We start from the raw sequence: 23,371 nt of genomic DNA, 5'->3' as shown, positions 1-23,371 counted from the left end.
GCGCCACCAAAACCGGGGACCCACACAGGGCCGACTTCAAAGCGGAGAAAGCCTTTTCCGCCTGCTCATTCCAGTGGACCGTCACTGACTTGCGTCCCTTCAAAAGGCCTGTCAATGGTGCGGCGACTGTAGCAAAATTGGGGACAAACCTCATATAGTACCCCACCATACCCAGGAACGATTTTACTTGCCGAGTAGAGACAGGTCGGGGCCAATTCCTAATTGCCTCAATTTTGTTCACCTGAGGTTTGATCACTCCGCGCCCAATGACATACCCCAGGTACTTGGTCTCTTCTAACCCTATCGAGCACTTTTTTGGGTTAGCGGTTAAGCCAGCCTTCCTAAGGGAGTCCACTACAGCCTGGACTTTAGGTAAGTGACTTTCCCAGTCGTTGCTATGGACAACGATATCGTCCAGGTACGCTGAAGCGTATCGACGATGTGGACGGAGTACAATATCCATTAACCTTTGAAACGTGGCGGGAGCGCCAGTTAGACCAAAGGGTAATACCTTGTACTGATACAGCCCCTCTGGCGTGACGAAAGTCGTTTTTTCTTTGGCAGCCTCCGTCAAGGGTACCTGCCAGTACCCTTTGGTGAGGTCCAAGACACAAAAATACCGGGCTTGGCCCAACTTTTCAATAAGCTCATCCACTCGGGGCATGGGATACGCGTCAAACTTGGACACCTCATTAAGTTTGCGGTAGTCATTACAAAACCGCAATGTCCCGTCTGGCTTGGGTATTAATACTATCGGACTGGCCCACTCACTATTTGACTCCTCGACGACACCCAGCTGGAGCATTAGCTGCACTTCCTCAGTGATGGCTTGTCGCCTAGCCTCGGGTACCCGGTAAGGTTTTAACCGGACTTTCGCCTGAGGCTCAGTGACAATGTCATGCCGGATTACGGACGTGCGTCCAGGGAGGTCTGAGAACACATCCGTATTCCGACTAATGAACTCCCTGGCTTCCTGAGCCTGTTTAGAGGAGAGGCTGTCAGCAATTTTCACTGTGACAGCCGCTTCCCCTGCTTCAGACTGAGGGGCCAAAACCGCTTCCCCTAGGAACCCTGGTCGTGGGCTGTCTTCCGTACAGGTTTCCCTTTCCTTCCACGGCTTGAGCAGATTCACATGGTACACCTGCTCCGGCTTTCGCCTCCCTGGCTGGTGTACTTTGTAATCTACTGGTCCAATTTTTTCTAGTACCTCGTAGGGCCCCTGCCACCTAGCTAGGAACTTACTATCTACCGTGGGTACCAGAACCAACACCCGATCACCCGGGTTAAAGTTTCGGACCCGAGCCTGCCGATTATAGACCCTACTCTAGGCTCGCTGCGCTGCCTCCATATGCTCCCTAACCAGAGGTAACACTGTTTCCATCCGTCCCTGCATCTGGGTGACATACTCAACTACACTTTTGTGCGGTGTGGTTTGTTGTTCCCACGCCTCTTTGGCGACGTCTAATAAACCACGAGGGTGTCTGCCGTATAGTAGTTCGAAGGGCGAGAACCCAGTAGAGGCCTGGGGCACTTCTCGCACTGCGAACATGAGATAGGGCAGAAGAAGGTCCCAGTCCCTCCCATCCTTAGACACCACTCTTTTCAGCATATTTTTTAACGTCTGGTTAAACCTCTCTACCAGGCCATACGTTTGCGGATGATACACGGATGTCCGTAACTGTTTTATTTGGAGCAACTTACAGAGTTCCCTCATGACCTTGGACATAAATGGGGTCCCTTGGTCAGTTAGAACCTCCTTAGGCAGACCCACTCTAGAAAACATTTCCATTAACTCCTTAGCTATGAGTTTGGCTGACGTATGACGCAATGGCACCGCCTCCGGGTACCGCGTGGCGTAGTCGAGGATGACCAGGATGTGCTGGTGCCCTCTAGCTGACTTCGGTACTGGGCCTATAAGATCCATAGCGATCCGCTCGAAGGGAACCTCAATAATCGGGAGAGGGACCAGAGGACTACGGAAATGTGACTGGGGGCTGGTTATCTGGCAGGTTGGGCAAGACTTGCAAAACTCTTCTACCTCTCTGAACACACTGGGCCAGTAAAACCGCTGTAAAATCCGGTCCTGCGTTTTCTGCTGGCCCAGGTGTCCCCCAAGAACATGTTGGTGGGCTAATTTCAACACGAGCTTGCGATATGCCTGGGGCACCACCAGCTGTTCAATATGTTCACCCCGTAGTTTATTTACCCGGTACAGCATCTCCTGTTGAACCACAAAACGGGGGAACATAGATTCGGCCCCCGGTTGTTGCGGCTCACCCTCAACTACTACCACATTTTCCCAGGCTCGAGATAGAGTCGGATCCTGGTGTTGTGCTGTACCGAAATTATCCCTAGAGACATTGAGGTCTGCCAGCTCAGGACCCGGCGGCAAATCCTCTACGTCTCCCACCATCACACTTAACGGGGTTGTCTCCCCCTCTTCCACCGAAGTGGCGGTCACCCCTACAGCTGGTCCTTCTGACTCCGGTTCCCAAGGTTCTGGCCTCCCCCCTGAGTCAGGCCACTCTGCTAGGGGTACATCTGTCTCCCGGGTAACTTTCGTATCCGGCCAGAGTGCCGGGAACCCGGGGAAGTCTCTCCCAATGATCAATTCATATGGTAGCTTTGTGGCGACGGCCACCTCATGCATCCACCTGCCGGCCACCATTGACAGAGAGACACGGGCGGTGGGATACTCCTTTAAGTCCCCATGTATGCAAACACCGACTTTTCGGCCAGTATACTCAGCCGGCCGCACCAGGGCAGCTCTTACCAGGGACACCAGGCTCCCTGAATCCAGCAGAGCCACCGCCAGAGTGCCCCCCACTTCCACCTGGCACAGGTGGCTATTGTCCATAGTCTCTGAAGTTCCTGTGGCACACAACATCCTGGCATAAAATGAGTGGCGGAAACCATAGTTGGTGTCCCCGGGTTCCCCCCGATGGGGACAGTCCGCCCTTATGTGTCCAGGCTCCTGACAACGCCAGCAGACCACCGGGTTCAGGTCGGCAGGGGGTACATCCCGGGCGGGTCTAGCTGGCACCGGCCGCCGGGTCTGGGGCGGAGTTTTCCGGGGTTTGACTGGCCCCCTCCCAAAAGAACCCCCCTGTAGATTTCTGGTGGCCTCATAGCGCTCCACCAGGTCGACCATCTCCAGGGCATTATTCGGAGACACCTGGCCGATCCAGTGCTGGAGAGGGTACGGCAAAGCCCTCCAAAACACATCCGCCAACAGCCGATCCAACATAGCAGTGGGAGTCAACATGTCCGGCTGCAGCCATTTTTGCAAATGGTGCAGCAGATCATAATATTGTGGTCTAGCGGGTTCAGCCGGGTTAAATTCCCACCGATGCACCCTCTGGGCCCGGACCAATACATTCACCCCGAGTCTCGCCAGGATCTCACCTTTTACTGTCGGGTAGTCAGCCCACTGGTCTCGGGGTAACTTTTCCCTCACGGCCACTTTTTCGAAGACCGCCAGATAGGTCTCGACGTCATCCGAGGGGGTCATCTTCGGAATCGCCGCGCGGACAGCTTTCCGGGCATCGTGGACATTCTGGGACGCTCCTGACGCCTGCAACGCCATCACATGTTGCAATAGCAGCTGGTTCGTTTCTTGTTGCTGCTTGTTAGCCTCCCGCTGCTGCAAGTTAGCCTCCACGAGGGCCTTCACGACCGCCTCCATTTTGTCAGGGGATACGGGTCGTAACCTTGCCGGCTTAATGTAGGACATGCACTTGTGCCCGGATAAACAAAAACTTTTCGGCCTTCAGGCCTGCCTCACTGCGTTTGCCCGCATCCGACACCAAATGTGGGGATTCGCTTTGGTAGGCAGGGTAAGCGGACGCAGTACAGAGGCAAAAACAAGGTTTAAATCAAAGTTCAGTGTTTATTCACACATAGCCAGAAAACAAGCCAAAAGAAAGTGTTCAGTCTTGGTGCCTGTTCACACCACACAAAGTTCACAGTGCAAAAAGACGTCACCTGGTCAGCAGATGATTTTCACCCAGAGTCCGCAGCAGTCTTTAGTGGCCTGTTTCCCCAGCCTATGGCTCACACAAACAGATCCCTCAGTGTCTCAAACCACAGACTCCTCAGCTCCTCTGTCATGGAGGATAATCCACACCTGAACATGCTGGCTGTTTTTTTTTATATTCCAGCCAAAACCCGGCCTGGAACCGTGGGGAACAGCCACCCACCCTGCTCTTTGGCTGCTCCCAATAAGAACCGGCCCGGATTGGCTTTACAGCCATTCTAACAGTTGAAGTGTCAGATTGCACTACAGACCTGACACTTCAGGAAAAAACCCGGTTCTTACCTCACCGAGGCCAGGAACCTCGGTGACACGTATCTTCCGTCAAAGACGGCTCCTTGTTCCTTCTTACACTATATACAAGATGTATAACTTATACCAGCTGTACATATATAATTATATACAGGAGATGTCCAGGTTATACCAGCATGCTCCATATCACTATATACAAGATGTATAACTTATACCAGCTGTACATATATAATTATATACAGGAGATGCCCAGGTTATACCAGAAGTGCAACACCAAATGATCAAAAAAGCGTATGTCCCACAAAATGGTATCACTAAAACTGTCACCTCATCCCACAAAAAATGAGCGTACATAACACATAAGAAAATCGCTCAAAAAAATAAATAAAACGATAGCTCTCAGAACATGGAGACATTAAAACATAATTTTTTGTTTCAAAAATGCTATTATTGTGTTAAAGTGAAATAAATAAAAAAAAAGTATACATATTAGGTATTGCAGCATCTGTAATAACCTGCTTTATAAAAATATCACATGACCTAACCCCTCAGGCGAACACCGTAAAAATAAATAAAACTAAAACAGTGCCAAAAAAGCAATTTTTTTAATACCTAACATCACATAAAGTGCAACACCAAGAGATCAAAAAGGCGTTTGCCCCCCAAAATAGTACCAATCAAACTGTCACCTCATCCCGCAAAAAATGAGACCCTACCTAAGACAATCAGGCAAAGAATAAAAAAGCTATGGCTCTCAGACTATGGAGACAATAAAACATAATTTGTTTTGTTTCAAAAATGCTATTCTTGTGTAAAACATATTAGGTATCGCCACGTCCGTAACAATCTGCTCTATAAAAATGTCACATGACCCAACCCTTCAGGTGAACGCTGTAAAAATAAATAAATAAAAACTGTTCCAAAACAACCAATTTTTTGGTCACCTTGCCCCATAAAGTGTAATAATGGATGATCAAAAAATCATATGTATCCAAAAATGGTACCAATAAAAAACGTCAACTCTTACTGCAAAAAACGAGCCCCTGCACAAAACGATTGGCAGAAAAATAAAAAGATATGGCGTTCAGAAAATGGAAACTACAGATCGGCGTGGTATTAAAAAGCAGAAAGTGCTCAACCCCATGTGCAAGAAAATTTAGACTAGAACCTTCAGAATCACAGGTGCATATCCATGAAGCAAAACATAATCACAAAAAACAAAATGTCTGCACACCGTTATATATACAAACAATAGAGCTAATTCTAGATAAAAGTGGTATAATACCAACTATAAATGAGTAATGGAAGCTCTTAGCGCACATACGCGTCGGGCCCATCTACCAGGCGTCAAGGTGGCTTCCGCAGATGGGTTAGGGACTAAATATACTGCCTCACTTGGGACTTACTTAAGCCTACAATATACAGGGCAGTGTAGGAACCAGCTACAAACATACTCTGCTCAGAAGCCCAGGTAGATGGGCGTGTTCAGTCTAAAAGAGGTGCTACCCTCAAGTAATTCCAAAGTGAGGCAGTATATTTAGTGTTAGGGACCCAACTGCGGAAGCCACCTTGATGCCTGGTAGATGGGCGACACGTATGTGGGCTAAGAGCTTCCATTACTCATTTATAGTCGGTATTGTACCACTTTTATCTAGAATGACCCCCATTTCTTAGCTCTATTGTTTGTATATATAACGGTGTGCAGCCATTTAGTTTTTTGTGATTATGTTTGCTTCATGGATATGCGCCTGTTATTCTGAAGGTTCTAGTATAAATTTTCTTGCAATATATTGAGGGTAGCTCCTCTTTTAGACTGAACACGCCCAACTACCTGGGACTTCTGACCTGAGTATGTTTGTAGCTGGTCTCTACACTGCCCTGTATACCTGTATATTGTAGGCTTAAAGAGGACCTTTCACTACAATAAAAAAATGTAAACTAAGCATACAGACATGGAGAGCGGCACCCAGGGATCTCCTTGCACTTACGATTATCTCTGGGCGCCGCTCCATTCTCCCAGTATAGGCTCCGGTATCTTCTGATTTTTGGCTCAACTGGGAGGAGCCTGCCGGCGTCTCCTTCTCCCAGGCTGTAGCGCTGGCCAATCTCAGATTGGTATCAATTGTTTCTTTCTCCCACTTCTCTAATAAACAAGGAGAACTAGACCTCAGGGCTGGGACTACCCGAATCCTCAAACCCTTTGGTATAATCCTATTTTTTATGTAATTTTCCAAAGTGCGTGTTTCCCACCAGGATTTCAGATTCTCCTTGTAGTCAATAAACAGATCTTTGAAAACAGATTTTAATGATAAATGTCCACTCTTATCGGAAGCACCCTCCTGCTCAGAAAATACCTCCTCCTCCGCCTCCAACCAGCTATCCGTATTAATAGGTCCTTTAAGGAAACCTGCCATGCTTGTTAGCCATAAATTCTACCACACGAAACCGCTATATCAGTAGATATCCATATATTGTCCAACTCCCACCTTCCACCCCTTTCTGTCTCTCTCCCCCATACCTCTACCCCCTTGGGGCCTCTACCGTCATGAAATTCCCGTTTCATAAATAGACCTTGAACACTATTGCCTTATAGAGTCTACCCCACGGCAGTCTACCCCATGGCCACATAATTGAATATTTATAAAATTATGAAAAACGAGCATAGTATAATAATAGCACTGTGACCAGATAGGACTAATTGGCATTTCCACTCATGTAGTTTGGCATATCCATTTATGTGTTTTGGTAGCATATGGTCATCTCTTTAATGTTCCGATTGCAAGACATAATTGATCAGTATCTGTATGTATATTCCGGAGCATGAACTAAATAGGATGGTGTGATTTCCGGTCCGGGAGTAGAGTATCAGTCTCTGAATCGCTTGGTGGAACGCATATGCATTCCAGGGCTACTTCCGGTGTACGGAGCCTAATTACCTATGTCATTTGCTTCTGGTCGCCGGCTTCTAACGTCACTTCCGGCCTGTGGAACGCATTTAAGGTACTCTGGACACTTATCTTACACTGCTCATTTATAATGGATCAGATGGGGGAATGCGCTCTCTATAGACATAAATTGGGGTTTTTGTATTGTAGGCATAAGGGATTTGGTAATTGAAGGGGGGAGGGACTAACTGTAGGTGGATCCTTTATAAGGCGCCAAGTTTGGAACAGACATGGGGACACCAGTCATCTCTAGCCTGCATCTGGGCTCCTGTTCCTAGAGGGTCTCGATTGTGGGACACTGAATAGAAAATCTTCATTGTGAGATATTTTTGCTGGAGCATCATTCTCCTCTTCCCCTGACAAACCAGTCGCAAGATACAACGGCTGGGGAAACGGAACAGTGGAAATTGTTTTTTCCCTCTATATGTTAGTGTGTTTAGATCTATGTTTGTCACTCAGTGGACTTTAGGATAGGGCGCTCTAGGGTATACTAGGTTAGGTACGAGGACAGGGAGCCCCTACCATTAAGGGGGGTCCCTGGGTTGAGCCTTTCTAGGGTCATATAGGGAATTGTCTTGGTCATTTATTTTATACTATCTTCCATAAGGGTGACCTTGGTTATTGGGTATCATCCACCACGGACCTATTGTCATCACTTTCCCTGGGCCACCCCCTTTCTCATCATTTCTGGCCCATTTTGTCGAGAATTACTTAATCTAATGTGATTTCAGCTAACCATGAGTAAAATACTGAATATTTCAGTACTGAATGCGACTATATAGTTTGTCCGTTTATCTTATGTGATTTCAGCTAACCGTGAGTAAACACTGAGTATATCTAATGCTGAGTACGATTACATAGTTCATGTTGTATGTGCTTTTTTGACCCTCTTTTCGTACGTAGGCCCTCGTACGTAGGCCGGTTGCAGGCCAGTTTTTAAAGCAGATTTATTAAAAGGTATATTTTAAATTTGGGAAGGTGTTCATGGTTATATTGCATTTTTCTTCCCTTATGGATATCTACTGATAAAGCGGTTTAGTGTGGTAGAATTTATGGCTAACAAGCATGGCAGGTTTCCTTAAAGGACCTATTAATACGGATAGCTGGTTGGAGGAGGAGGAGGAGGTATTTTCTGAGCAGGAGGGTGCTTCCGATAAGAGTGGACATTTATCATTGAAATCTGTTTTCAAAGATCTGTTTATTGACTACAAGGAGAATCTGAAATCCTGGTGGGAAACACACACTTTGGAAAATTACATAAAAAATAGGATTATACCAAAGGGTTTGAGGATTCGGGTAGTCCCAGCCCTGAGGTCTAGTTCTCCTGGTTTATTAGAGAAGTGGGAGAAAGAAACAATCGATAGCTCTATACGATTTATGAAGATTCTTCTGGAGGAAGAAAAAGAAATCCTGAATAATACATGTAACAAATTGAACAAACAAATAAAATTAGCTTTAACGCTGATGGGTGACCCTGACTTCAATAGAAGGGAGGCCACTCTCCAAATCTCGGTCGAACACTTCCAAACACAACTCAAAGAGAGAAAACATAGACAGTTTGTTACTGATCTAACTACCTTCAGAGAAAAAAGAGCCTTTGACTTCCTTAAAGAAAAATCAGAGACCAAAAGTATTGAGGATTCTAGTACAGATATAGACTCCTCTGATACAGAGGGGAATAATAGGGTCAAATTATCCAATAGAGGACGTGGGAGGGGTAGTTTTTGACCGAGAGGAGGAAGAGGATGGCAGAGAAGTGGCAGAGGGTACACCTCTTCTTCATTGGATTCTGTTGTTGCTGGTGGTGGAGGGGGGAGTACCTATGGGTTTTTTAGGGAAGGGAGGGGAGGATCAAGCAGGTCCCGCATATCATTTGAGGGACAGAGATCCCACAGAGAAGGATGTAAATGAAAAGTGTATCATTAATCTAACATGCAAAGTGTTGACAGCATGTGAATTGGAGATTTTGTCAAAAGGTCTTTCCATTGTACCAACTGTTAATTTTTACACATTTTCATGGGTTAAAGACCTGAGCCTATTCACACGCAAATTGAAATGGCACAAGTTCTACAAAAACAATGACAGGGAGGAATGTGCTAGACTTGGTATCCCGATGGATTGTCTAGTGGATACTCCTCTCCCTGAATGAGGGTCTAACCCAACAAAATGGATTGAGCCCTTCCACTGAACTGCGCCCCAGGAGTAAAAAGATGCCCCCCTTCCCCCACAAGAGAACTTAGCAATTTATATTTTTTCTAGATTGGTTCTTCAGGATTTAGAGAAGATAGGACCACAGAAAGATTCTAAATGTAACCTTACCAAACAAGAGAGGGACACCTTGACTGGGCTACAAAGGGACAACAATATCATTGTGAAGCCTGCCGATAAGGGGGGAAACATCGTGATTATGGACCACATCCTCTATAGTGGGATGTGTGGATGTCTTCTCAATGATATTGGGTGCTATGGCCGCCTACAGGGCGATCCCTCTAATGAGTTTATCGAAGAATTGAATCAGATTCTTCTGACAGCTTTTGAAGAGAAATTGATTTCATCGGAAGAGTTGAAGTTTATGATTCCCAGAAATCCCCAGATACCAACTTTCTACGTACTCCCGAAAATCCATAAGGAAGTGGATCCGTTGAAAGGGAGACCGATAGTATCTGGGGTTGATTCTTTCTCTCAGAACACTAGTATTTATATTGATCGTGTCCTGAGACATTTTGTCTCTGCGTTACTCTCTTACATCAGGGATACGACGGATTTACTCTTGCGCATTCAGGATACTGCTGTAGAGGAGAAGACATTCTTGGCCTCTATTGATGTTGAGGCCCTCTACAGCAGTATACCTCAAGAATAGGGTATTAGGGCAGTGGATTCCTTCTTGGCAACTAGGGGCATTCAGTTTAGGGCCCATAACTCTTTTATTATCTCTATCCTGAGATTCGTACTAACACATAATTTTTTTCTTTTTAAGAATATGTTTTACCACCAGCTCAGGGGCACTGCGATAGCTAGTTCCTGTGCACCAACTTACGCAAATTTGCTGCTGGGCTGGTGGGAGGACCAACTCAAGTTTAGTGATTTGGACGAACCCTGGACCACCCACATTACCTTCTGGGGAAGGTATATTGATAATATCTTTCTATTGTGGGATGGTCCAGAGGTTGCCTTTAGGTCATTTGTCACTTCACTTAATCACAATCCAATCGGTTTGAGATTCCCCTTTGAAATTAGTAACAGGGAAACCTCATTTCTGGATATTAAAATCTCTAAAAAGGATGGGATGTTGTGTACAGAAACGTTCAGGAAGCAAACAGCTACCAATAGCCTCTTACACTGGGGCAGTTTCCACCCCAACCCAGTCAAAAAAGGTATTCCGAAGGGCCAATACATTCGTATTAGAGGGAACTGCACTAGTACCTCAACATTCGTGACGCAATCGAGGGGCATAAGGGACAGGTTTCTGAATAGAGGTTACCCGGATGAGACACTGAAGAAAGCTTTTAAACACTCCCTGGCCACAGATAGAGACTGCTTTCTAGATCCACCAAAAAAGGGTAGAGTACAGGATAAGGTTATAAGAGTGATCGGGACTTTTGATAACTCCCATGAGAGGATTTTTGAAATCCTTAGAAGACATTGGGGTATCCTTCGGACCAATAGGGACCTCGTTGATGTACTCCCACAAAAAACGGGGATTACCTTTAGGAGGGGCAGATCGATCAGAGATCTTGTAGTACACAGTCTCTATACTACACCTAAAATCGCAGGTACATGGCTTGATAGGAGACTGTTGGGAATGTTCAGGTGCAGTGGATGTATTGCATGTCTGTACATCACTGTATCTAAAGCTTTCAGAAGTGACTCAATGGGTAGAATCTTTGAAATGAGGGATTTTGGCAATTGTAAAAGTTGTGGAGTGGTCTACTTGATAACGTGTCAATGCCCCATGAATTATGTGGGTAAAACTAAGAGGGAGTTGAGGAGGAGGATGGGAGAGCATCTTGGGGATATCAAACATGGACAAGACAAACCTCTGGCAAACCATGTTCATGAGTTCCATGGTGGGAATGCTAAATTCCTGGGTTTTCAGATCATTAAGATCATCCCACCTTCTCCACGTAAGGGGGATTGGGATAAGAGGATCTTACAGAAGTGCCAGTGGATCTATAGATCAAAAACATCCAGTCCGGATGGTCTGAATGAACAGCTATCATTTGGCTGTTTTCTATACTCCGGATGCTCTCCTCCTCCTCATATCCAACCCACTTAGGCACAACTGTACTCTCTTCTCTTGCTGTGTCATCTTTTTTTCTTTATTGTTATCCGTTGTGGTTCCGCTTCTTTTGATGATCTCCTCCTCCTTCTCCAAACAAAACCAGCTACCAATGGGAATTTTATTTATATTGTTATCCTTGCCATTCTATTAATTATCTGATCGAAAATGATCCTAATATATGTATCATCTAGCCACAATTGGGTAACCCTTATTAAGGGTGGTTGCCCTCTAAGTGGCTCAATGCTGTTTAAGAGTTAATGTCCGGTGAATTTGATGTCTCATTTTTCCCCTCCTTGTTATATTCAATATTGTCCAACTCCCACCCCTTTCTGTCTCTCTCCCCCCCATACCTCTACCCCCTTGGAGCCTCTACCATCATGAAATTCCCGTTTCATAAATAGACCTTGAACACTATTGCCTTATAGAGTCTACCCCATGGTAATATAATCAGTATCTGTATGTATATTCCGGAGCATGAACTAAATAGGATGGTGTGATTTCCGGTCCGGGAGTAGAGTATCAGCCTATAAATCGCTTGGTGGAACGCATATGCGTTCCAGGGCTACCTCCGGTGTACAGAGCCTAACTACCTATGTAATTTCCTTCTGGTCGCCGGCTTCTAACGTCACTTCCGGCCTGTGGAACGCATTTGCGTTCCAAACCGGCGTCCTTATGGAATATCGTGCTACACTATGTTTAAGGTACCTCTGGACACTTATTTTACACTGCTCATTTATAATGGATCAGATGGGGGAATGCGCTCTCTATAGACATAAGTTGGGGTTTTTGTATTGTATGCATAAGGGATTTGGTAATTGAAGGGGGAAGGGACTAACTGTAGGTGGATCCTTAATAAGGCGCCAAGTTTTGAATAGACATGGGGACACCGGTCATCTCTAGCCTGCATCTGGGCTCCTGTTCCTAGAGGGTCTCGATTGTGGGACACTGAATAGAAAATCTTCATTGTGAGATCTTGTTGCTGGAGCATCATTCTCCATTTCCCCTGACGAACCAGTCGCAAGATACAACGGCTAGGGGAAACGTAACGTTGGGAATTGTTTTTTTCCTCTATATGTTAGTGTGTTTAGATCTATGTTTGTCACTCAGTGTACTTTAGGATAGGGCGCTCTCGGGTATACTAGGTTAGGTACGAGGACAGGGAGCCCCTACCATTATGGGGTGTCCCTGGGCTGAGCCTTTCTAGGGTCATATAGGGAATTGTCTTGGTCATTTATTTTATACTATCTTCCATAAGGATGACCTTGGTTATTGAGTATCATCCACCACAGACCTATTGTCATCACTTTCCCTGGGCCACCCCCCTTTCTCATCATTTCTGGCTGTCCATTTAGTCGAGAATTACTTCATCTAATGTGATTTCAGCTGACCGTGAGTAAAATACTGAATATTTCAGTACTGAATGCGACTATATAGTTTGTCCGTTTATCCTATGTGATTTCAGCTACCCGTGAGTAAACACGGAGTAAATCTAATGCGGAGTACGATTACATAGTTCATGTTGTATGTGCTTTCTTGACCCTCTTTTCGTACATAGTTTTTAAAGCAGATTTATTAAAAGGTATATTTTAAATTTGGGAAGGTGTTCATGGTTATATTGCTTTTTTCTTCCCTTACGGATATCTACTGATATAGTGGTTTTGTGTGGTAAAATGGAAATAGAAACAAGGGAGGGAAAACCCAGTGCCGTTGTGGAGGCAATTGGAAAAACCAATTACTGGTAAGAGTCATTAAACCTTTTCCCTGGCGCCTCCACAAGGGCACTCATAGGGAGGATTAACAGAGTAATCAACTCTATGGAGGGACAACAGCAGAAGGGATTCTACGATCAAAAGCCAAGTCCTGGTTCTTAAAAATATCTAATTTGTAATGCTTTTTTAAAAGTCATAGGGCTTGCCCACGTGGCTGCTCTGCAGATCTGGTCTAGAGAAACTGAAGCAGACTTTGTCCAGGAAAATGACACAGTCCTAGTAGAGTGAGCTCTTATTCCGGCAGGGGGTTGGAGATCGTTCTGGACATATGCTAAGGAAATAACATCCCTGATCCATCTTGCTATGGATGACTTGCTGGCCGCCTTCCCCTTGTTAGGACCTTGGTATTGGAGGAAGAGCTGATCTGATTGTCTGAAACTATTTGTGGCATCCAAGTAAGGCTACTTTCACACTGGCGTTTTGGTTTCCATTTGTGAGATCCATTCAGGGCTCTCACCAGCGGTCTAAAACAGATCAGTTTTGCCTTAATGCATTCTGAATAAAAAAGGATCTGTTCAGAATGCCTCAGTTTCGCCTCCATTCCGCTCTGGAGGTGTACACCAAAATGTTGCCTGCAGCGTTTTTCTGTCCGCCTGACGATGCGGAGGCCAACGCATCTGCCCTGACACACAATGTAAGTCAATGGGGACGAATCAGTTTTCACTGACAATAGAAAACGGATCCGTCCCCCATTGACTTTCAATGGTGTTCAAGACGGATCCGTTTTGGCTATGTTACAGATAATACAAACGGATCTGTTCTGAACAGATGCATGCGGTTGTATTATCGGTGTGGATCCGTCTGTGCAGATCCATGACGGATCCGCACCAAACGCGAGTGTGAAAGTAGCCTAAGATAACATGCTTCTCCTAACATCCAGGTTGTAGAATTTTGTATCTCTTTCAGTAGTTGGAGATGGACAAAAGGAAGGCAATGATACTTCCTGTTCACAATGAAACCTGGAGACAACCTTGGGAAGGAAGGACAATAAGGTCCTGGACTATACGATCGTCCAGGACCTTAAGATATGGAGGCCAGCAAGAAAAGGCCTGCATTTCTCCAATCCTTCTTGCGGTAGTTATTGCTACTAGAAAAAGGTGAGTAGTTTCAAAGGAATCTGATCCACTGGTTCAAATGGAGGTTCCATCAAGGCTGAGAGTGCCAAGTTTAGGTCCCAGAGTGGGATGACTGAACGGATAGTAGGCAACCTTCTCGTAGCCAATTTTAAAAAACATTTAATAAGAGGCAAGTCTGCCAATTTTCTATCTAGAAAAGCACTTAAAGCTGATATATCAAGAAACCAAATCCTGCCTGTAAGAAACCAAGAATCTGAGGAATGTTTGGATAAAGGCTATTATTTAAGAAGGGGAAAAAAGTGTTCCAGGATCTTAAATATATTTTGGATGTTATAGGCTTGCGACTCGACTCAACATTAAAGTGGCAATGACATCATCCGACAGCCCTTTCTTCTTCAATGTGAGGCGTTCAGCCACCAGGCTGAGCTGGCTTATCTTTGGGTGAAATACAGGACCGTGATGGAGAGGATCCGGGACTGAAAGGCTGCCACTTCCTTGATCCTTCTTTCTTTTGATCCAGTCTTGTTCTTTTCTGGATTGCCTCTGATGAAAATAACATCTTTCCAAGGGGAATCCTTTATTTCTTCTCCGAGGCCTTCTCTAGGATATCATCTAACCCTGAGCCAAACAATCTCTCTCCTTCACAGGGGATTGAGCACAGACGGCTTTTTGAACTCATGTCACCTGACCATGACCGAAGCCAGATCGCTCTACGAGCCGCTTTAGACACAGCGACTGACCTGGCGAAAAATTTGACTAAGTCAGCAGACGCGTCGGCCAAAACCTTTTTTTTTTTTTAACATAGGCATGGAGGCTAAGATTTCTTCCCTCGGGGTACCCACAGCCAAGTGGTCCTCTAACTGATTAAGCCAGTGTTCTGGCAGTACAGGTAGAAGCAATACTAGGGCGTAGCATAGCCGTATTAGTCTCCAAGTCTTTTTTAATAAACTCTCCGATTTCTTGTCCATGGGATCTCATAAGAGCCCCATATCTTCAAATGGGAGAGAAGGTTTTTTTTGTTTTTTTTTTTATGTGGGCAACTGGGGCATCGACTTTTAGTCTCACAGATTAGACTCAGTCTCTGCAAAAGGATATTTTCTTTTAAAGAAGTTTGTTACAGCCGTTCTCCTTTCAGGATCCCTCCATTCTTTGGATATCAGAGACTTTATGGTATTATGGACGGGGAAGACCCTTCTTTCTCCAAGACCCTGGAACATCTGATCCTGAATGGAGTGGGCTTCCTTTACATCTTCAATACCCATGGTGGCTCTAATGGTCTTTAAAATACAGTCTGTTTCCTCCCAGAGAAACAAAAGGTCTACCCGAGCAGTCATCTGAGGAAGCAGAGTCTGGATCAGATAATTCTCCCTCATCCAGATCAAATGCCATCTCAGACGTATGGGATCACCGAGACGTTGATGGACGTTGGTGCAATTCTTAAGTACACTGCCGCATTAACTTCTTCCTTAATCATAGCTCTCATGGAATCAAGGAAGGAAGGCGACTCCTCTGTAACCACTTTTTCGGTGCACTTTTGACATAAGGCTTTCTTGGATTTAGAGGAAAAGTACTTCCTGCAGATGGCATACTTTTGGCTGGTTTAGGTGCCATGGCCTCAGTGCCCTAAGATTTAAATTAAATGGCTATAGGGCCATGACTTTCTTTTTTAAAAGGCCACCACCTACACCAGGGTGGAATTTCACTGCCACCAATAATACCCATTAGGAGCTGTGCAGATTCAAAGACACAGTAATGATAGAAGAAATAAGTCCCACAGGGGAGGCTGCTTACCGGGCTGAGGGGAAAGGCAGCGGGATCTCCAGGCTTTCTTGCGGTGTCAGTAACCACAGGGGCAAGCATGACTGCAGGCAGTGAGCGCACTTGTTCAGCCTGCTTCATCGCAATTGAATGAACCTGCAGTCACACTCTTATCCCCGGAAGCCCCAGATTACTGCAAGATTCTCTTGCCTAAGGAGAATCTCGCCGGGTGAGGATCTTGCGCGGTTTACCCTTACCTGGGAATATCGCAAGCCAGGGATGCCTGCAAGCAGGGCTTACTCCGAGGACCGAGTAAGGGAGGCAGCACGTCCCCGGGGTACTCGTTCCTTGCACCAGCCCTCCCATCTAATGTGGGAAGGAAGCGAGGCTGGGCGAATAAACAAACATTCCTGGCACTGCAGGAGAGGCTCCTACGCATCCCGAGGACCAGAAACGACTGAATAGGTAAGGGGAGGAGGCGTTTTTAAATCCTGCTCCTGCGTAGTTTCCTGCCCTGGGGGCGGGGACACCTTCCTGTCAGTGCCGTAGTGGAGGCGCCAGGGAAAATGACCATTACTATACTGGACAGTCAGGTCGAAGGGAAATCTGAGGCACTGGTCGACTGCATAATGGGATATTGAGAGATTAACTTTAACCACGAGAAGAAATTTCAAGCTCTTTCCTCAGCATTTCCAAATAAAATAATATATATCATAACGGAAGGGCTTGGAAATGTTGAGCCTTCAAACCACCAGAGCATGCCCGAGTTAGGACTGACCTCCATGCAAGGGAGAACATTACAAAATGCCAAGTTTTAGGATTGAAGACATGGGCCCTAGGAAGTAACTGGATTACTTTGGGTCTAGAAAATCTTTCCAGTAGAAAGGGGGCTAGAACAGTGCCCAAACAGCTTGACATCGCAGTTTATTCTAGGGCAAGTAAGAACCCTTGCTGCTGGTAGTCTTAGAAATAACCTTGGCAAGTATTGGACAGAGGCATAAAAAAATAAATTTAAAAAAAAAGTACCCGTCTGGGAGAGTCAGAGAGGACCTAGTAATGTTCAAGTAGCTAGGGAAACATCTTAGGGGACCACATAAGGTAGAGAGAAGTCTCTCCCAACAGCACAGCCAATTGTCAGATAAGTACTGCAGTTGTAAGTCCACAGGTCCTCTGCCTATTGAGAGAGGGAACCATAGACCTCAGATTCTGATCAAGGGAAGGTAGCAGATGGTGGAATGGAGTGAAGGGAGAACCAGGCTTGGCACCTTGTTATGCAGCTGACAGTCATGATGCCTTGCCAGCCATTATGTCCTTGATAAAGAGATCTACATAGGTTATCCTCAGCCAGCGACACAGACTGTGCCTAGAACACCTTACAGGACAAACAGGGAAAAAAGTTATATGAATGGCATTATTGGAGCCTAGTGTAGGGCTAATCATCAGGACTGACCATGCTGGGGTCCAATATTGCTCCCAGAACAAAAACAAAAAGCCCAACATCAACACATTACATGTAACAGAAGAGGCCACTCAGCAGCAGCACAATGACTTCACAAGAAGGAGGTAAGGTGGTTTTCAAAGTGCACAATATCTACGTTGGCGTGTGAGGAGTCTGCCATGCACTGTCATCCAGATACAGGGACGAGTGCTAACAATTGTGTTTGCAGACAGTGCATATTTATATTTATATCAACTGTACGTGACATTGCCCACCTAACAAGGAATGCAGCCATCTGGAGCTCATAGATGCTGCGTACCCATGTCAGGAAGAGGCACCAGCTACAGCACAATTCCTCCAAGTAAGGAACGGGGTACTGTTACTCATTGGTGCCTTAAATAACTATGTAGCCATGTCAGATACAGCGTCTAGCATTATCCAATATTGTTGCCTATGCAGGGGAGTAATGTGGCTGCCAAATCATAGCCATGTCATCAATCCAATTACTCTGCCATGGCCCTTGCTAAAGCTGTGAAAAACAGTGGGTAGAGGCAATAACTTTATTATGCCACAAACCGAAAGGGATAATGGAGCTGCCTGGCACACGCCAGAACTGCAAAGATTGCCAGATACAACGTCTGGCGTTAGTATAACTACTTGACCTATTGAAGGGGGTAATGTGGCTTTCTGGTGCACGCAATAACTATTGCTGTGTCCAATATAATGTCAACACTGACCGAATCCTTCTGGGCATGCTCTTGATCAGATTCAGGCCTGTCTCGGCCAAACTCTGTTCCCAGGTCTCTTCTACCCATTCACAATGTTGTTGCATACTGATCGACTCACTTGGGTACAAATACGGCTTTTTCTTCAACTCTACCCACAAGTGTTCGATTGTGTTGAGGTCTGGGGACTGTGGGGGCCAATCCAGCACTTCTACTTCATTGTCATTGAACCATTTCTTGAGGTATGCTTCTGGTCGTTGTCCTGCTGGAACACCATTTTGTCCTTTTCATACCCAAAGCACTAGAGTATAAGTAGTAAGTTGTCTTGGAGGACCTATAGCTCATCATTGAGACCACCATCGATGGTGGTCAAGTATTTAATGCCTTTGACTGTGAAACAACCCCATATCAGGCTTTCTATACTGAACTTGACAATGCCTTCAATCTCTTGATCCGTTAGCCCCCTTTTCCCTTGTTTCTTCCAGACCCATTTGCACCCATCAGAGCACAGTCTATTGACTTCCATCTCATCGCTCCAAATCAACCGTTTCCAATCTTGTACTGTCCACTGCTGGTACTTTTTTGTAAACTCGAGCCAACACTTCTTATGACTATATTGAAGTCGAGGCTTATTCACCGTTTTTTCAGGCCACCATTCCAGACTTGTTTATAGTGCGTCGCACGATACTTGCGAGCCACCTTCATTGCAGTGTCTGTCGCGTCATACTGATAGACCTTGTGATGAGCCGACTTGTTGACTCCGCCTCTTGGCATTGGAATGGATGGACGAACTTCATTTTGCATTATTCTAACTGTCATGGTGCTCACATAATGATGATGCAGTTCGGCAATATTCTTGGCGAAGATACCGCTATTGATGATGCTGTGGGAAATCATCTTTATGGCTGCTCCTGGATTTGAACCAGTGACCTTTCTCTTGGGGGATCAACCTAATAACACTCTGAGCTATTAGGGAACATGAGAACAGATTGAAATTTGTAGTATACAAAAAAAATAAAAAATAAGATTGTTCCACCACCAGGAGCAAAACAGTAACAATGCAGTTACATGAGAAGAATCTTATCTGCTAAATAGCTGCAAGTCCAATTTATGTATGAGATAGCCAAGATGATTGTCTATAAATTGATGGGAGTCTCACGTTCTAAGCTGTAGTGGATGGTGAGATATGGAGCCTGAAAGTCAAAAGTTCAAAACATTGTTACCCTTTTACTCGTCAGTGTATATAGCACGAGGCCACTGAGGACAGTGATTGGCTGTAACCCGGTATTTTTTTTATTTATATACTTTATTTTTTTGGCGCCAAATTTTCTATTAACTATTAAAACCGCATGGTATGAACTGCTCATAAATCACACAAGACAATTTAATACTTTTCCATTTATTTAGAAATGCACTTTAATTTTGCACAATTTGCAAAATATGCCATTTTCCATGACAAAATGGGGGGGGGGGGGGGGAAACGAGAAAAAAAAAAAATGATGAAAACAGTGTCCCTAATTCAACTGCAACTAAGAATCAGTGGATTAAGCCCTCGTCTACGCCATCAAGGGTTAGTAACGGGGGATGAAACCAGACTTCATATAAAATTAATCTGTTTAAAAACTAAAAGACGAAAAGATTCTGTAGTATTTTCTGTCACAATACAATTGATTACGACACTGGGGATGCGATTGTGGTGTAAAGCTCAAACATTTTATGTAGGGAAAAGTGGATCAGCCCTGACCCAAAATAATACAGTTCACATCACAGTAATGGCGCCATATCAAGTTCAATTTAAACCCCCATTTTTATCCTCAACATTAATACAGTAACTTAAATTTAGCATGAGATTTACAGAATGCTCCTCTGGTAAAATTAAAGAGAGGGGGAAAAAAAAAAAAAAAAAAAAGTCTAGCGAGTGCTTTATAGTACAACATTAACGTCTGCCCTAAGAAAATGTACACAATGGACCCAAAAACTATAGTCTGGCCTCAGGAGTCAGAGTCTCTAGCGATGATGGACATCACGTGCTGGAAGATTTCCCTTTAGGAAGCGGCTTACAACTTGGCCAAATGTTTCTGTAAAGAGAAAGAGAATACCAGTCAAAAACACTTCACTGCTAAAAATACAGTGGATCTGAAACTACACATTCCTAGCCGTCAGATCTCTGATCATATCTGTACTTCTTACCCCTCAGTCTTTAATGTGAACTGTGCTGAGCTGCAATACCGGACATTGCTGCCCATGTATGGACGGCACAGCGTCAGCTCTTAGGTCAGCCATACAGATTAGATAGCTGTTGACCTCGATCTCTACGACCCCCCTCCATACACACACATGCTTAGCTGAGCATGCACGTGTCCTCAATAAGGAGATTTGATTAAGGGCCCTTCTACATGGACTGCTAGAGCAGGCAATAATTGGTTACTGGCCACTTGTTAACTGCATTTATCACTGCAGTATGAAGACCGAGAGTTACTACAATCGTTTACTTGCAGATTATCACTGTTTGTTGGCAGCTTATCCCTGTTGTAAGCCCGATCCTTCTGCCGTCTGAGTGAGGCCCCCCCCTCCTCCAAACACATTAGATGGGTGGCTGGTCAAATCAGCAGGTTGGGTTAACAAACATCTAAATGTGTATGACCAGCTTAAAATGCTATCCAGCTTGTTCTACTTTAAATTTCAACTCCAACATACTGAGCCCCGCTGCTCCCTTCATTGGTTTACTAGTGCACCACTGCAGCCGATGACACCGACTTAAGCAGTTCACCACTGCTGAGGACAGTCACTCGCTGCAGCAAAGTACGTGACCCCCACCTATCCAGGTACCGGAAGACCATTGAAAGCAGCCAGAAGCCAGGACGGAGCGCTGAGGAACTAGGAGCATGTTTCAGCAGGCTGCAGTTGAAATTTATAGAAAAAAAACAAAACAAAAAAAAACAAACACTGACAACCCCTTTTAGGGTAGGGTCTCAGTTTTTTGACAGAGGTTTGGAGGCAAATTTTCCTGTAGGTTTTGTAGCCAAAGCCAGAAGTGGATCCAGCAAGAAAGAAAAGTAAAAACCTATATATACACATTTTTGGTTCCTTCCGAAAGCTCGCCTGATTTTTGTCTACCTTCCCTAAAGCTGCAATTACACATTTCATTTTTGTAGCACAGTCAAAGCCAAGAGTGTATTCGCAAGGAAAGGGAAATTTAAAAATTAGGACCCACATTCTCCTTCCTGCTGAATGCACTTCTAACCTTCACTCAAAATCTACAAATGTGCAGGTCCTTTTTTTTTTTTTTTTTTTTTTTTTTTAGGAATTACATTCTCCAACCCTCCCCATGCTTAATCCAGAGAAGAATTCATCCATGTTTAAATCTGAAAAATCCTTATAAAAAAAATCATCCTGTAGCAGAAAATTACATCAAGGCATTGCAAAACCTACTATCAGCAGGTAAAATGCACTGATGCAAGTCTTTAATTCCCATAATCCTCCAATCTCCAGTGCTAATCATTAGTTATCACACCACAGTGAACCTCACCCCCTGCTTGAACAGACATAATATATGTAAAATCCCCTGCGCAGTAAATGAGAAGATGGTATTTAGGCAAAGTCAGCCTTGCGCTTCTGCAGCTTGGCCAGGTATGCCGAGTATTTCAAATGGGGGGTATGTCGAGATACATGGTTACCAAATACTTCCAGCGCTAATCAGCCAGAGGGGCCAAAATTAGCTCAAGGCTAAAGCCAGCAGTCATTCTGGTGTTAATATGCACCTATAGGACCAGAATCATACAGTTACAGAAACATATTCAATAACTGCAACAGTGACTTTTTTGGACTTTATATCCAATTTTAAGGTGTAAGGAGGTTAGGTGAAATGCTGCAGGGCCCTCTAGACGAGAAAGTGTAACAGGACAGCAGAATGTGAACCGCATACCTCAACTGCTTGGTAATGTCGCAGGCTCCTGCAGTGCTTCAGCTTCGATAAATTATCCATGTAAAAAAGTGAACACAATTCACAGAAATATCCTGTCTTCGGTACAAGAAATTCCAGCCCTGAAAAACATTCAGAAATGATTAGATCTGCAGCCACGTTCACGCACAACTTCAGTTCTGACACTAAACCTGGACGGAATGATTTCAAGAAGCCATTGCCCTGATCGCACTAGTAGAAATTTTTGGTGACTGGAGCTGTAATTGCATACATTTGTATGAGCTTACCGCTACTCTGAGATCCGGCAAAAACAGTTGTCGTGCGGCTAGTGTCGCCATACTGCAACAATGGAGATCATGCAATAAACTTCTATTATGGGAATAAACTTAATACCGCTCTGAGAACAGACTCGGAGAATCAAAAGAATTCTTTAATCCCTTCATGTTTGTTTCTCCAAAATTTGTCTGGTTCTTCACTGTTAAATCTGCTTTTCCGATCACTGAAAACATAGATAGAAGGCAGGATATGTCTTATTTTGTTTTTAGAAAGAACTTACCGACAGGGGTGTTGGAGTTGAAGGGCGCCAGTTTAGTCTTTTCGCCCGGTGGAATTTCCAGTTTTGCCTTCTTGGCCAGGGTGTCAGCATCAGACTTTCCATCAGCTGAAACAAAAGAGAGGTAGATGGGGCGAAATTTCAAAAAAATAAAAGCAAAAAGATTCCAGAGTTATGTTTTTTTAATTACGACATTCGATGAAAAAATAAATAAAAATATTGTCACCATATTTTGACCCCTATAACTTTTTTGTAATTATGTTTATGGAGCTGTATGGGGCCTCATTTTTTGCGAAGCGATCTGAACTTTTCATTGATCGCATTCTGGGGTGTGCACAACTATCACATTTTATTACATTTTTAGTAAAACATGAAGCGACCAAAAACTGAATTGGCCATTTGGACGCTTTTTTCGGTTTTGCAGTTTGCCGTATGGGGAATATATTTTTATACTATGGGCGTTTTCACACATTTCAACACCCATGAGGTTTTTTTTTTTTTTTTTTTTTAGAGGGGGGGGGGGTTATTTGAATTTTTATGTTTGCTCTATAGGAAATACTATGCAGCAGCCTCCTGTCATTCACAAAGACACCGGCTGCTGCATACAGGCTCCGGCTC

General features: G+C 44.6%; 1 protein-coding gene across 4 annotated transcripts in view; it reads right to left on the bottom strand.

Annotated features, from left to right (window-relative positions):
* Window positions 1–19,731: 19,731 nt before the first annotated feature.
* The window catches only part of ZNF638 (zinc finger protein 638), a 178,033-nt gene continuing 174,393 nt past the window's right edge, over window positions 19,732–23,371 (bottom strand). For all 4 annotated transcript variants that reach the window (XM_044294623.1, XM_044294614.1, XM_044294605.1 and 1 more), the window contains 3 exons: window positions 22,757–22,861; window positions 22,204–22,322; window positions 19,732–20,356 (listed from right to left, as the gene is read on the bottom strand). In XM_044294623.1, the coding sequence (XP_044150558.1) occupies window positions 20,336–20,356; window positions 22,204–22,322; window positions 22,757–22,861 (245 nt within the window). In that variant the 3' untranslated portion in view covers window positions 19,732–20,335. The remainder of the gene's footprint in view (window positions 20,357–22,203; window positions 22,323–22,756; window positions 22,862–23,371) is intronic.

Source organism: Bufo gargarizans, chromosome 1, assembly GCF_014858855.1.
Source record: "Bufo gargarizans isolate SCDJY-AF-19 chromosome 1, ASM1485885v1, whole genome shotgun sequence".
In the NCBI taxonomy this organism is placed as follows: Eukaryota; Metazoa; Chordata; class Amphibia; order Anura; family Bufonidae; genus Bufo; species Bufo gargarizans.
Note: the sequence above shows the minus strand (reverse complement) of the source record. Positions and strands in the feature narration are given on the sequence as shown.